General features: G+C 45.6%; 2 protein-coding genes across 3 annotated transcripts; one reads left to right on the top strand and one right to left on the bottom strand.

Annotated features, from left to right (window-relative positions):
• Window positions 1-1,277: 1,277 nt before the first annotated feature.
• On the top strand, window positions 1,278-4,343 carry nanos3 (nanos homolog 3). The gene has a single exon (XM_064323611.1). The coding sequence runs from the start codon at window positions 2,160-2,162 to the stop codon at window positions 2,763-2,765; it is 606 nt and encodes a 201-aa protein (XP_064179681.1). The 5' UTR covers window positions 1,278-2,159; the 3' UTR covers window positions 2,766-4,343.
• An 85-nt stretch (window positions 4,344-4,428) lies between these two features.
• Window positions 4,429-11,850, bottom strand: si:ch211-286b5.2 (uncharacterized). Of its 2 annotated transcripts, none has more exons than XM_064323608.1 (9): window positions 11,357-11,850; window positions 11,161-11,206; window positions 10,732-10,834; window positions 10,072-10,132; window positions 7,695-9,486; window positions 6,778-6,893; window positions 5,836-5,936; window positions 5,587-5,682; window positions 4,429-5,280 (listed from the first exon to the last, which is right to left on the bottom strand). In XM_064323608.1, exons 2-9 carry the CDS (start codon window positions 11,189-11,191, stop codon window positions 5,172-5,174), a joined length of 2,409 nt encoding a protein of 802 aa, XP_064179678.1. In that variant the 5' UTR covers window positions 11,192-11,206; window positions 11,357-11,850; the 3' UTR covers window positions 4,429-5,171. The 2 variants fall into 2 exon arrangements, with proteins under 2 accessions (XP_064179678.1, XP_064179679.1); XM_064323609.1 differs by having other exon boundaries at window positions 6,778-6,887; window positions 11,357-11,849.
• Between the last annotated feature and the right edge of the window lie 350 nt (window positions 11,851-12,200).

Genomic DNA, 12,200 nt, shown 5'->3' with positions numbered 1-12,200 from the left:
TCTGCCTTTCAGTCAGTCTGGAAATGCAAGAGCCTGGAATCGATCAACGCCCCTCAACTACCCCCTGCCCAGACACGCACACACGCTCCCTCCACCTCCATCTTTCTTGCCCCCCTACACACACACACACACCCCACCCCCCGCTTCCCTAAGCCTGGGTCTCTCCCGCATGCAACAAATCTCCTTGCTCCCCTCCCCCACAGTCAAATAATAGACCCCACAGCTGTTAGGCTCGAGCGAAGGTAGCACCCAACGGCCTGTCCACTCGCATTGTGTTGGAGCACCGTTCCATCTCTTGCACTGTAGAATTAGGGTCACGTCAAGATGCAGCAGTGCAGAGCACCATAGAAGGCTGATGTCTTTTTATTTGTGGTTCTTGTCTAGAGAATAATAAAATCTTGGTTCATTTCAAGAGGGCTTTACTTAATGATTGTATTCAATTGCTGTATATTATGAGCTGCACTGGCTACATAATAATGATAATAATAATAATAATAATGTTTGTTAATTTCCAGTGTGTGAATGCACTCCTTTTAATGCATCTGTCAGTGTGTAATCCATTGGAATGCTTGATGTATACTCTGTGCGTTTCAGTGAGTGATGAGAGATAGAAAGAGAGCGAGAGCGAGATTTATTTGATGATCCTCTTTAATTGTTAGCCTCCAACTCGAGTGTCAGTGAACATTCAACGCTGTCGGTGAGTTTATGTCAGAAAAAAACCATCGAACGTTGAGTGTACCCTGTTTCTTGACCGTTCACCATGCACAGGACCACCACAATGCACTGCTCTACTGATACTGTGGGAGAAACAATAAGGGAAAATACAAATGAAACGAAATTCAGTGTTGATGAGAATACTTAAAATACAGTCAAGAATGTGGATTTCTGTTGTATATTTCTGCTGTTAGTACATAGGGACCTACAATAAGTCATCAAAATCTGCACACCCCAACACAATCGTACACTAACTGATGCAATGGAACATTGCCATTCATATGTAAATTAAAACGCAAATATTTTCCACATTAATCTGAATGGTGCCACAACATACATAATTCATATTCAAACACCCCATAGCAGAACAAAGATGGCTGCCATGTCTTAACGTTGCGATGTTTGTGCCGTTTCAATCCTCAACATGACACACTTTTGCGATGCTGCGCCCTCCAGTGGCCAAATGGAGCATATTAAAGGGTTCCAATTGACATTCATTGCTGTCGGTGGGTTTTGAATTTTTGACTCGCCCAACAATGAATGAAAACTGTGACCATATAAAATATTTATTTGCCCTCCAAGAATGCGCTTAACATGTATAATGTTTACTTTTGAGTTCTTAACATGCGCGAACCTATTCTAACTGTGGCCTTTTCACAAGAGTACTGGTTGTGATAAACATTTTCAGGCGATTGTTTTTTCTGGTCTACCTAATCAAACAGAATTAATCTCTTAGTTTTTCTTATGTTACTTTACTGTACTGTAGTGATAGCGGAAAGCATTAAGTGGAAAATGCTTGTCAAGTTGAAATATGATTTAAAATAAATGTGCTATTAAAACCTGTAATCCATGTGTTCTCTTTAAGCCTATAGGCCTACAAACAACAAACGCTAACATCTGAAAATATTCCCACTTGTTCAGTTGTGTTTCCCATTTTCTTGGCTGAGAGCCAAAGTAGGCTTTAAATGTAGCATTTGGACAAAATATTTTGACTTTACAAAGTTAAATTGAACGTGTTTGTCAAAACATGAAACAAAACAATGTTTAGCTCTTAGGCTACAAAGGAATGTCTTCCGCCCTCCGAATAAGAATTTTCTCGCTCTGTTGTCTAAATGAGGTAGGCAATGAGCTGGCGTCATCAATTAAGGGGGTGGGGGGAGTTACCAAGAGATACATTTTAACAAAATCGTTTTCGTGACTGCTAGTAACTTACAAGTGTTGCTGCGATTATCAAAACCCTACAGGTCTTGACGTGCCATCGAACCCACAGATCGTATTAATGCCCATTTCATTGTAAGATTTAAACAAACTTTCCTTTGGGTTCAGAGAACACACAGCACAATCTACGTCAGTTGTACCCCGAGCCACACTTGGTAGCGCCGGATACCAAGGAGTTGCACGCGCTACGTGCGTGTTTATGATCGCGCTCAAACTTGCAGTGAGATATGGTTCGTTTTTCCTCGCTGAACTCCTCACTGTTTTATGGACTGATGGAGCCAGGCAAAAACGAATTCCAGCCGTGGCGAGACTACATGGGTCTGGCGGACACGGTGCAGGAATTACGGTCTGGAAAGACTACTACCGAGTTTAGGGAAAACGCTGAAGCCGACCAAAAGGGACCAGAACCTGGAGTTGATGAACAGGTGTGTGTCACAACTGATTGCCTGCTTCACGAGGGCAAAGTAGGGAAGGACAGGAAACCTGCCAGGAAAGACTTTGCTCATCCGAATATGGGATCGTCAGCTGCAGCTGGGCCCGGAGCATCAGCGGGAGCTGTCGGTTACATGTCCCGAAAGAAATCGCCTTTTTCCTCAGCTCCGGAGAAGTCCTCACAGCGCCCGTCCTGCAGTTTTTGTAAACACAACGGAGAGTCAGAGACCGTGTTCAGCTCTCACAGGTTGCGGGACCAGAAGGGCGACGTTGTATGCCCGTATTTGCGGCAGTATGTCTGCCCACTTTGCGGAGCGACCGGATCTCGCGCTCACACCAAGAGATTTTGCCCTCGAGTCGACAGCGCGTACAGCTCGGTGTATGCTAAGTCCAAGCATTGAAAAACCCCGACCGACCGCGAGTCTACCCGAAGGTGAACTGGAGACGGGGTTTATTTATAACCGTAAAACGAATGGAACACGTCTTGCTCTTCTGGCCGCCGTTTGAAGCCACATAATGGAAGAGGCCCAATAATGTCACTTTTAAAAGTTGTTTTTAATGTTGTTTTCAGTTTGCATTTGCCTTTTATTCTTTTAATTATGAAGGTATTTTTAAAGCAGTTTGTGATCGCGAGGGAGTGTTTGAACGTGGATTTCTCACACAGACCACAGTAGCCTACCTGTTGCCAAGAGTTTTGATGTTGCTTTTCCTTTGGTAGTCATAGGATGTATTATTTTTATTGTTGGGTTATTTTTCATGTTTGAGCACTGCGTGAACATTCATTGTTACCTACATTTTTTCACACTGGGTTTTTTTTGATGACCAGCCACCTTTGATGTCGTGCATGTTTGACAACAGGCCTAATGATTGCTGATGGCCTCTTTCTTAACGTTAGTTAAACGTAAGCTTGAATCATTCGCTCCCATGGCTTCAGGTTTTACATTATTATGACGACACCATTTCTTCTCTGGTATGCATTAATGACATTCCACATTCGTGGCCTGTCCTCAGATCAAAGCAACATATCTGACACATTTTTACTAGTCAGTCCCTCACCCACGTGACAATCTGTGTTGTGCCACCGGAACACTCCCACGCGAATACGCTGCTATTAAAAAAGACGTGCCCAGTATTGTTCGAGTAAACTTGTACCGGTCTCTAATATTACTGTAGGCTATTTGGAGTTGGAGTATAATATTAATGAAGCCAATGGTTGGCTTCATTAATATTATAAGTGCTTTTAAACGTAATACGTTTTTAATGATGATCAGATTACTTGTATATTTAAGTGACTGAGATTGAGAAGAGTGTTGAGTGGGCAATACGACGACACAAACCGAACGTGAACAACCGCTGCTGAAAACTGGAAAAAAGTACTACCCACGACTGGCAAGATACGTCAACCTCAAAAAACCTTAAGCATGTTCTACAAGAATTTGTCCTTTTGCGTGTTTCAGAATTTCTGAGCACTTTTGCTTTTGACCAAAAATGTGTTAGATTTAATATTTCTTTGCATGTGATGTTGGACCTTTTGTGTGTGTCTTTCTGTGTGACCGTTCCAAAGTGTCTCTTATAGGCTAGATCTTTTGCTTTTGAACGAACAGCTCTTTTGTGCAACTCAAAAATGTGGAGAACAGAATAAACGTCAAGGATACTGTAGATTATTCAAGGTAATTAACTTTAAGATTTGTGCATTTTCTTGTCAATAAGAATAGTCACGTTGTACTATTTCTTTAAAACAGTAAAAAAAAAAAGAATAAAAGAGATGACGTGCAGGGATGTGCAAAAAAAAATAACTTGGATAGAGGCATTCATAGAATTTATTTTACTGCAATATATTTTGATTTAGCATTTTTTTTTCTTTTCATTTACTTTTGGAATGATCAAAAGCACGTTTGATCCCCTCTGTAAATTCCTCATCTTAATGTTTCTTCTGTTGTTTGCATGGTAGATATCAATAACACTTTCTGTGACAATTAGTTTTGTGTGTTGAGTGATTTCCTCTTGTCTGAGCTCTCTCTCCATCCCATTTGCACACAAAGGAACACAGAGTATGGCACTGCAGACATTTCTTCCTTGCTTTATTGTAGCGATACACACTTAAGAGCTTACAGCTACCTACTGAACAAATCAGGTTGACTGTTGGAACATTAAACAGGAACAGAAGTGTAAAACTGTCTGTGCGCGTGCGTGTCTGTGTACACGTATCTATGTACGTTATTCATCAGTACGTGTGTGTGCACAGGGGAGTGTGTTCACCTTCAGGGTATGTGTGTGTGTGTGTGTGTGTGTGAGAGGGAGTCATCACAGGTCTACTACGACAGCTAGAGTGGCAATGCTGAAAGGTGAAGTACGTCATGCACAACTTCCATCGGTGTGTACATTTGAGTCAATTACCCCCCCGTACCCCCCGTACCCCTAGTTTCCCACCCCCTGCCATGAGTGAGGCTGTGGGCCAATCAGAGAGCACGGGTGGAGTGCTTCCGACTGTCTGTCATTACAGGGGAACCACAGCACCTATATTACTGCACTGCTTATAATCCCTGCAGTGTGATATGTGTGTGTGTGTATTTGTGTGCATGTGTTTGTGTGTGTGTTTGTGTTTGTGTGTGTGTGTGTGTATGTGTTTGTGTGCGTGTTTGTGTTTGTGTGCGTGTTTGTGTTTGTGTGTGTGTTTGTGTGTGTGCGTGTTTGTGTGTGTTTGTGTTTGTGTGTGTGTGTGCGTGTGTGTGTTTGTGTGTGTGTGTGCGTGTTTGTGTGTGTGTTTGTGTGCGTGCTTCTCCCACAAAGCCCGGCAGACAGGGCGGCTAAATCTCACTGCGGCGGGACCCGTAAGAACGCCACGGAGCTGCTTTAGGAGCCTTGTTGCCACGGCGAATGTTGTCCAGTTCCCTGTGTGCAGCCATCACTGTGCGACTGAGAGAGAGAGAGAGGAGGGTGGTGGGGGTTTGGTGTGAATTAGGAGGGGAGAGGTAATTAAAACAGGTGTCACACTTCTTGTGTAGTTTGTGTAAGAGTCTTGTCAAATTTGCACCTGGCAGACCTCTGGCACCTTTCATCAGCTCAGATGACTGTATTTGTCTGATTGGACGGCCCCATGAAGGCCCTCACCTAATTAAGGGTCAATTCCAGCAATTAACTCAAACCAGCTGGATCTGAAAAACTGGTGCAAAAACAGAGTCGTGCATGAGCTGGCCACAGGTTCGAAGGACGGCGGCTCACTTGAGGAAGGACAGCTCCTTGATGAGGCCGCAGACCAGGTCCGAGGCGTCTTCCTGTTGGTCAGCGTCGTCCGGGGTGGGGCTGTCCTCCATCTCGCTGTGTGTGGGAAAGAGAGACGTTCAAACACAGGGAGGCGCTATCCGCAACGGGAAACGGACAAACCCGCAACAGGACGACATATAACGGATATATGAGGTCAATGGGTACGATTTTAGAACACCTTCCCCTCCCCCAGTGTCCCTCGCTCACCTCAGTGCAATGTTGTTGAGCTGGGAGTCAGACGGAGAGGTGGGGGCTTCTGGGTCAGGATCCGGGTCACCGCTGGGTTTGGGGCTCAGGGCTGTGAAAGGCTGTGACACACACAGACCGAGTGTGAAGCGCAAAGCTGAGCCGATGGTGCTCACCGCAATGCATCATGGGAAAGCTGGAGGCAGTAGTCCCACTAAGGGGGGGGGGGGGGAGGGGGAGCCCCGTCACGAATCAGCATAGCACGGGCATAGCCGTCCTCCACCCCCCCCCCAAACATCTTCTTACAATTTTACATCTAAAAAAAAGATCAACACCTCTACGTATTGACCTAGCTCCCCCTTAAACCTTCAGGGAAAACCAAAGGTCATATTCACTGTCTGCATACTACTGTGTTCTAAATATCAATACAGCAATGCATCTTTACTTACCTCTAGACGATTTAAGTGTCGATACAGCAATTGTATTGTTACATTTATAGTTAAAAAAAACTTTTTAAAACAAGTTTTAACTGCAAGTGTTTTAAAACAAAAAATAAATCTATAACTTTTCTTTGTTCACAATGTTTTGTGTTGGAGCTCACTGAACTGAAAGTTACTTTTTCCACAGCAACCATCATATTCTGTGCTGTTTTCCTCAGTGATGTCTGATTTGTCTGTAAAAACATTTACAAGATTCACATTTGCATGTGTACCGGGATGTGCACTGGCTCGCGAAGCACCTGACTCTACCCAGCCCTAGCGTGTACACACCTTTTCACGTTATGAGTCTGATTTATCAAAACAAATCTTTGCTTTAATCTGACAATCTTCACACACTCCCAATCAACTGGGAAGATGTTTCGCTTCTCTGCTCCACACATATAAAAGCAGTGCACATGAGCATGATGGTACAGTAGCTACCAGGGTTATGCGTCGACACACTGAAAGGCTTAAAGGGTTGTACCCGAGTGTTGAAGCTGCTGACCAATTCAGTGTCCCGGTGCAATGGCTTGTCCTCACATACAGGTGGCAGCACTGAGGCACACACAGGACCTGGGTGACCACTTCCACTTCCTGTTTCTTGGACATCATGGAAAGAGACCACAACCAAGAGGAAGAATTAGAGGAGGGTAGGAGGACAGGTAGAGGGGGACATGTATTTGACAGAGTGTAACTTAATCCCATATTACACTTGCTAAACATACAGTTAAATGCAAGTATTGGGACAGGTTGGTTGTTTTTCCTCTTTTTAATGAGATTTAAATTTCATATCAAGCAATTACTATACGGCAAAATTCAATTAATGTCTGCATTTATTTCATGTGTTTTTATTTTTTAAACAGATATTGACCGTTATTACAACAATGTCATTCAGCGAGTCCTCCTTTTCTATATACGCAGGGTTACTGGTATAAGACTCCAGTCCTGCTGGGCCACTGTGTCTGCTTAATTTTGCTATGTGTCAGCAATTAAGTGCTTAATTATAGTCTCTGATTGGCTACGGCCCACAGACCTTCCAAGGCTAACGAGGCCGCGGACTGACTTTGATTACTGCTACTTCAATCTTCTAGACATCAAAGCAAGAAGTGAGTCAGCTATGATTCTTAGCCATACTTGCTTTCATATTACATTCAAATGCCAAATTCTGGTGAGTGCTGGGATGACAGTCAGTTACCAGTAAGTGCATAATGCTTACTGCATGGCATGCAGCTGTTTTTAATCTAGATCTGGATTCATTTACTCCTGTTACAATGCATAATGTGGACAGATGCACAAACATCACCGTTGGAACTTCTGGAGTAGGGTAAACATAAGGTAAGGTAAGGTAAACTGTAAAAGAAAGCATTGTTAATTCATACTAACTGTTCTGTAGGACCCCACCTCCACTGTCCTGGTGCTGATCACGGTTCCCGGTTGAAGCTCCAAGTGAAGCTTGGTCAGAGGTCCTCTGTGTCTCGGTGTGGTTGGCCCGGCTGAGGTGCACCTCCAGGCTCACAGGCCCACGGTGTGCGGTGGGGTGCCGGCGCTCTTCAGGGGAAGCTCCGGGGCCTGTAAGCCCAGGAGCATGTGGTTCCTCCAGCAGACGGGCGGGGTCGTGCGAGTGCGTCGCTATGGCGTCCTCCCTGTCACCGTGTGGCTCCTCCCTCAGCCCTGGAGGCTCCCTGATGTCTTCGGTCACTGGCGCTCCTTGGGAAAGTGAAGCACAACCCTGGGATGATCCCTGCCCCACACACACCTCCCCCACAGGTGCCACTGGCCCTGATTTTTCTCCAGGACCCTGGGGCCCACACGAGGCCAGGTCCGTTCCACCAGCGAACCCCGCCCCTTCCACGCCATCTGAGGTCTGAGACGCCACAAAGCTGCTTGGGTCCAACAGGCGGATGCCTTCAAAGGGCTCACGCGCAACCCCATCGCAAGGAACGGGCAGCGTCCCGGACTCCAGAGGGTTAAGGCCCAGTGTGATCTCTGGCTCACAGGAGGAGCACCCCAGGACTTTCGGTGCTTCTCTCTGCTGAACCCGGCCTGTCCCGCACCTTCCTTGACCCTGTCCCACCTCCTCAAGTGCAGTGACCCTGAGGTCACAGTCTTCCGCCTGCACTGAACAGGGGCTCCCAGTGCACCTCCTCACGTCTCCCCACTCCTGACAAGTGGCACCTCCTAGCTCTACGTGGGACTCTCTACTCCCTCCACCTGACACCACCAGCCCGTCCTCCTCAGAGGCCTCTCCTGGGCCACAGGGTCTAGTGCCCTCTCCGCCGGTCGTCTTCTCACTGTATGTCGCAGAATGGCCGGACTTGGTTTCCCCAGCAACAGTCTTGCCAACTGTAAATGGCTGCTCTGGAATTTTGTCAGAACCCTCCAATTCGGGTTGGGAAGGCTCTTCCTCCTCTAAAACACTGTCCAGGGGAATTGGGAGAGAGAGATCAGAGGCTGAGCGGGGCACTTCTGGCTGGCCAGCCAGTCCCAGTGCGGTGTCCGGCATGCCTTCTGCAGTCCCAAGGTTGGTGCCATTTGCCGCTATGCTGGAGGTGGGCTTTTCCAGACTCTTCCATGTGACTTCTTCATGACAATCAGAATGTTCTTCATATTCTTGGTCAACTTTTCGCTCTCTTTCCCTCCCTTTCTCACTCTCTCCATTTTTCTGGTGTCTACTCCCCAGCTGTCCCTCACAGTGAGTCCGCCTCTCTCGCTCTCCGAAGCCCCGCACGCCCATCCTCTTCCGGACCTTTTTCTTCGCAGGGCCGTCCTCACACTGATCCCCCAGCGCTGACCGTAAAGGCTCTGGGTCAGGTGCGGTCGCCTTCCCCTCTCCTAGATGAGGTTGGTCACTTGGATGGTCACCAGGTCCATCTGTTGGCTTTTCCTTCTCTCCATCCTCGCCCGTCACACCATCTGTGGCACCGGGCCTCCTGCCCACCTCCCTCCCGTCACTCGCTGGCAGCGGAGAACCAGGTGGACACAGGGCAGGGTGAGAGGGCGTGGCAGAGGGGTACTCCTGAATTTCAGCACCCTCCTCCCTCCGGCCCATCTCTCCAGACCTGAGAGCTTCCCTCTTTGCAGTGGTACAGTCCTCCCCCCTCTCCCTCTGTGCAGTGGTACAGTCCAACTGCAGAGGTTTTGCCTCACCGGAGGTGGATTGAACCTCTGTGCAGGAATTGCTTGCTTTCACATCCTGTGGAAAAAGAGAGGACCACCCTTTCTGAACACTGACAGTAGCCATAAATAAAGCATTTAAAATACAAAGCAATAAGCAAACCACGTGATGCCTTTCTTACTGCTAGATGTGGGAGCTACCAGCTTACTTATGCTATCTGGCCATCTTACAGGAAGACAGAATTTCATCAGAATCCCATGTAAAAATACACACTCATGCAAAGATTCAAAAGATTCTAAAAACACCCACATCCACCACCACAGAAAATCCCTGATTATATAACATACAACATAATGGTGCTATATAATCACATTGAGATGGACAGTCATGGAGTTGCAAAATGAGCGTACAACAGTCCAACAGTCAGGTGCACCAAAGATAAAACGTATAAAAATAACAAAAAGAACTTTGGCACACAAATCTCTTCAAATAGTGTTGAGCTTCAGCCAGTCGACCTTCATCAGAGCATGTGAATGCAACGTCTGAGACAGACTTTTTCAATTGCTCTGAGTGAAAAAGCACGGAGAGGCCACGCCTACATTCAGTTAGGATGTGACATACGTCATTAAGGGAGTTGGTACAGAAACGAAAAGGAAAGATCACCTTGCTCAACAGCGCTGAGCTCTCTCCTACTCCACTGCTTGTCGGCACACAAACTGAGGACCTGCATCACAAAACATCATGACATCATCAGAGCATGTGTTAAGGTGTTAAGGGCGTGAAGATTAAATTGCAGTTTGCAACTGAAGCTGATCACCACTCTCATTCTCATTTGGGGTAGCACTATAGTAAGTACACTATAGTTAGGGGACTCCACTTGTAACTCAAGAGGTTGCAGGTTTGATTCCTGTGTGAAGTGCTGCTGGCTGTACCCTTGAGTAAAGTGATTAACCTGAGCTGCTGCAGTGAATATCCAGCTGTATCAATGGACTGTGTGTAAAAAATGTGAGCGGTGCAATTCGCACCAGATAAGTGTCTGGTATATGTCAAAATGTCACCCTTCAATAGCCCAGTAAACTGGCACTGTTTAACCCGGGTACTGAAGGGTCATGGTCTTGTTCCTGCCATGAACTTGACCACTTGATGCATGCTAGTTTCGGCCTAGGCCGAACTGCTTCAACCTCAGTCCCTCTGAGGCCGTAAGCGGTTTCTAGAAAGTTAGAGAACATGCTGGCTTTAGGCCCTCAAAAGGACTTGAGTGGGTGCGTTTTATGACATGCCCTAATGCATGGCTTTTAACTCAAGGCCGTCTGCTCTAAATACCCATGTGGCTCTCCAGACTGCAGTGTCTCATTGTGTCCAGGAGGGGCAGTCTCAAGTTTCCTTTTCCTGGCCCTAAGTGTCCTGGGCTGGGTTGCCTTTCCTGCTGTACACAGACATTTTCCATAGCAAAAACATTGCACTTATACTGTCATTATCCCGGGACACCATACCAGAATACAGATGTATTGCACACACTGTCTCAAACACTGTATTTAGTCACAGGGTTCTTAAAATTGATGAATAATATAGTTACTGTTACAGAAGAACTTTGGTTAGACTTCTAGAGTCACCTTAAAATGTGACTTTATAAATGTGAAAATGTGACTCTATATCCAAAGCCCACACCAAAAAAAATTTTAAGCTAGTTTTGTCATTGTGATTAACTCCGGAGTGCAGCAGATCTGCAGTGAATGAAGACTTTGTCCATACTTGCAGCTTGGGGCACTCCTCTCTTGGTCATCCTTTTACTTGTTGACTACAAACATAACACGGAAAAGGTTACCACCTACTGCGAGAAATACAGTAAACATGCTTTTCAAATACTGATCAATCTACCGTCAACTAAATTACAAATATTAGATTCAGATGCAGTCATAGCCTACTGAAAAATAGTGTCAAAACTCACACTTCCGTGAAAATGGACAAATAACTTCAAAATATTACCACGATCAGTCGAAACCAGAGACTGTAACTAGTTAGCAAGCTAGCTAATGTTACCCTGGCCTAGTGTAACTAACGTAACTAACTTAGCCAGTTAGCGAACTTATATTACTCTGCAGTTTGGCCAGCTATTTCTCTACAAAAATCTAATCTAAAAAGTACATGTAAACTAAATTTCTTGAAACTGTAGTACACGCTATGTATATCGACTTGAATACTCCAGATATGAGTTTTGATCAGAAAGCCTGTGTCCCCCACTTGGTATTTCACACCTTTCCCGTTGCCGCATCGAGACGCGTGCACGTGCAGACAGAATGCACTTCTACAGACTACATTTCCGCATTTACCAGACGTTCATCCAGAGCGATTTTAAACCGCTGAGTATTTACAGCGGCAATTATACACCTAAGCATTGAAGCTACAAGCTGGGGAACAAGCAAGTTTCCTTAACAGCAACTTAACCGGTAACTAATTTCAGTTCAAAAGTGCAGTGCACACGTTGTTTTGTACTTTTATTTTTGTTGAACGGGCAGTGTTGGCGGTAATGATAATCGGCCTGGATTAGTATTTTAAAAATCAACCATTTTTACTTGAAACAGATTCGTAAATAGGCTTATACTCGCTTGTTTACTCTATGGACTCATCAATTCAACAAATGAGCCCACAATCTGTGTGGTTTAAAATCACTGCCACACTGTCGTTTATTTATAAATCTATAACGAAGTCCTGTCCTCCCTCGTTTACCAAAATGTCAACTTCATTTTGCGGTAGTAATGGCAGCTTGGGCGCGCTGCCGATTGCAAACGTAA

This window comes from Anguilla rostrata, chromosome 2 (genome assembly GCF_018555375.3).
Source record: "Anguilla rostrata isolate EN2019 chromosome 2, ASM1855537v3, whole genome shotgun sequence".
Lineage (NCBI taxonomy): Eukaryota > Metazoa > Chordata > Actinopteri > Anguilliformes > Anguillidae > Anguilla > Anguilla rostrata.
The sequence above is the reverse complement of the archived record's forward strand: the minus strand, read 5'-3'. Positions and strand labels throughout refer to the sequence as shown.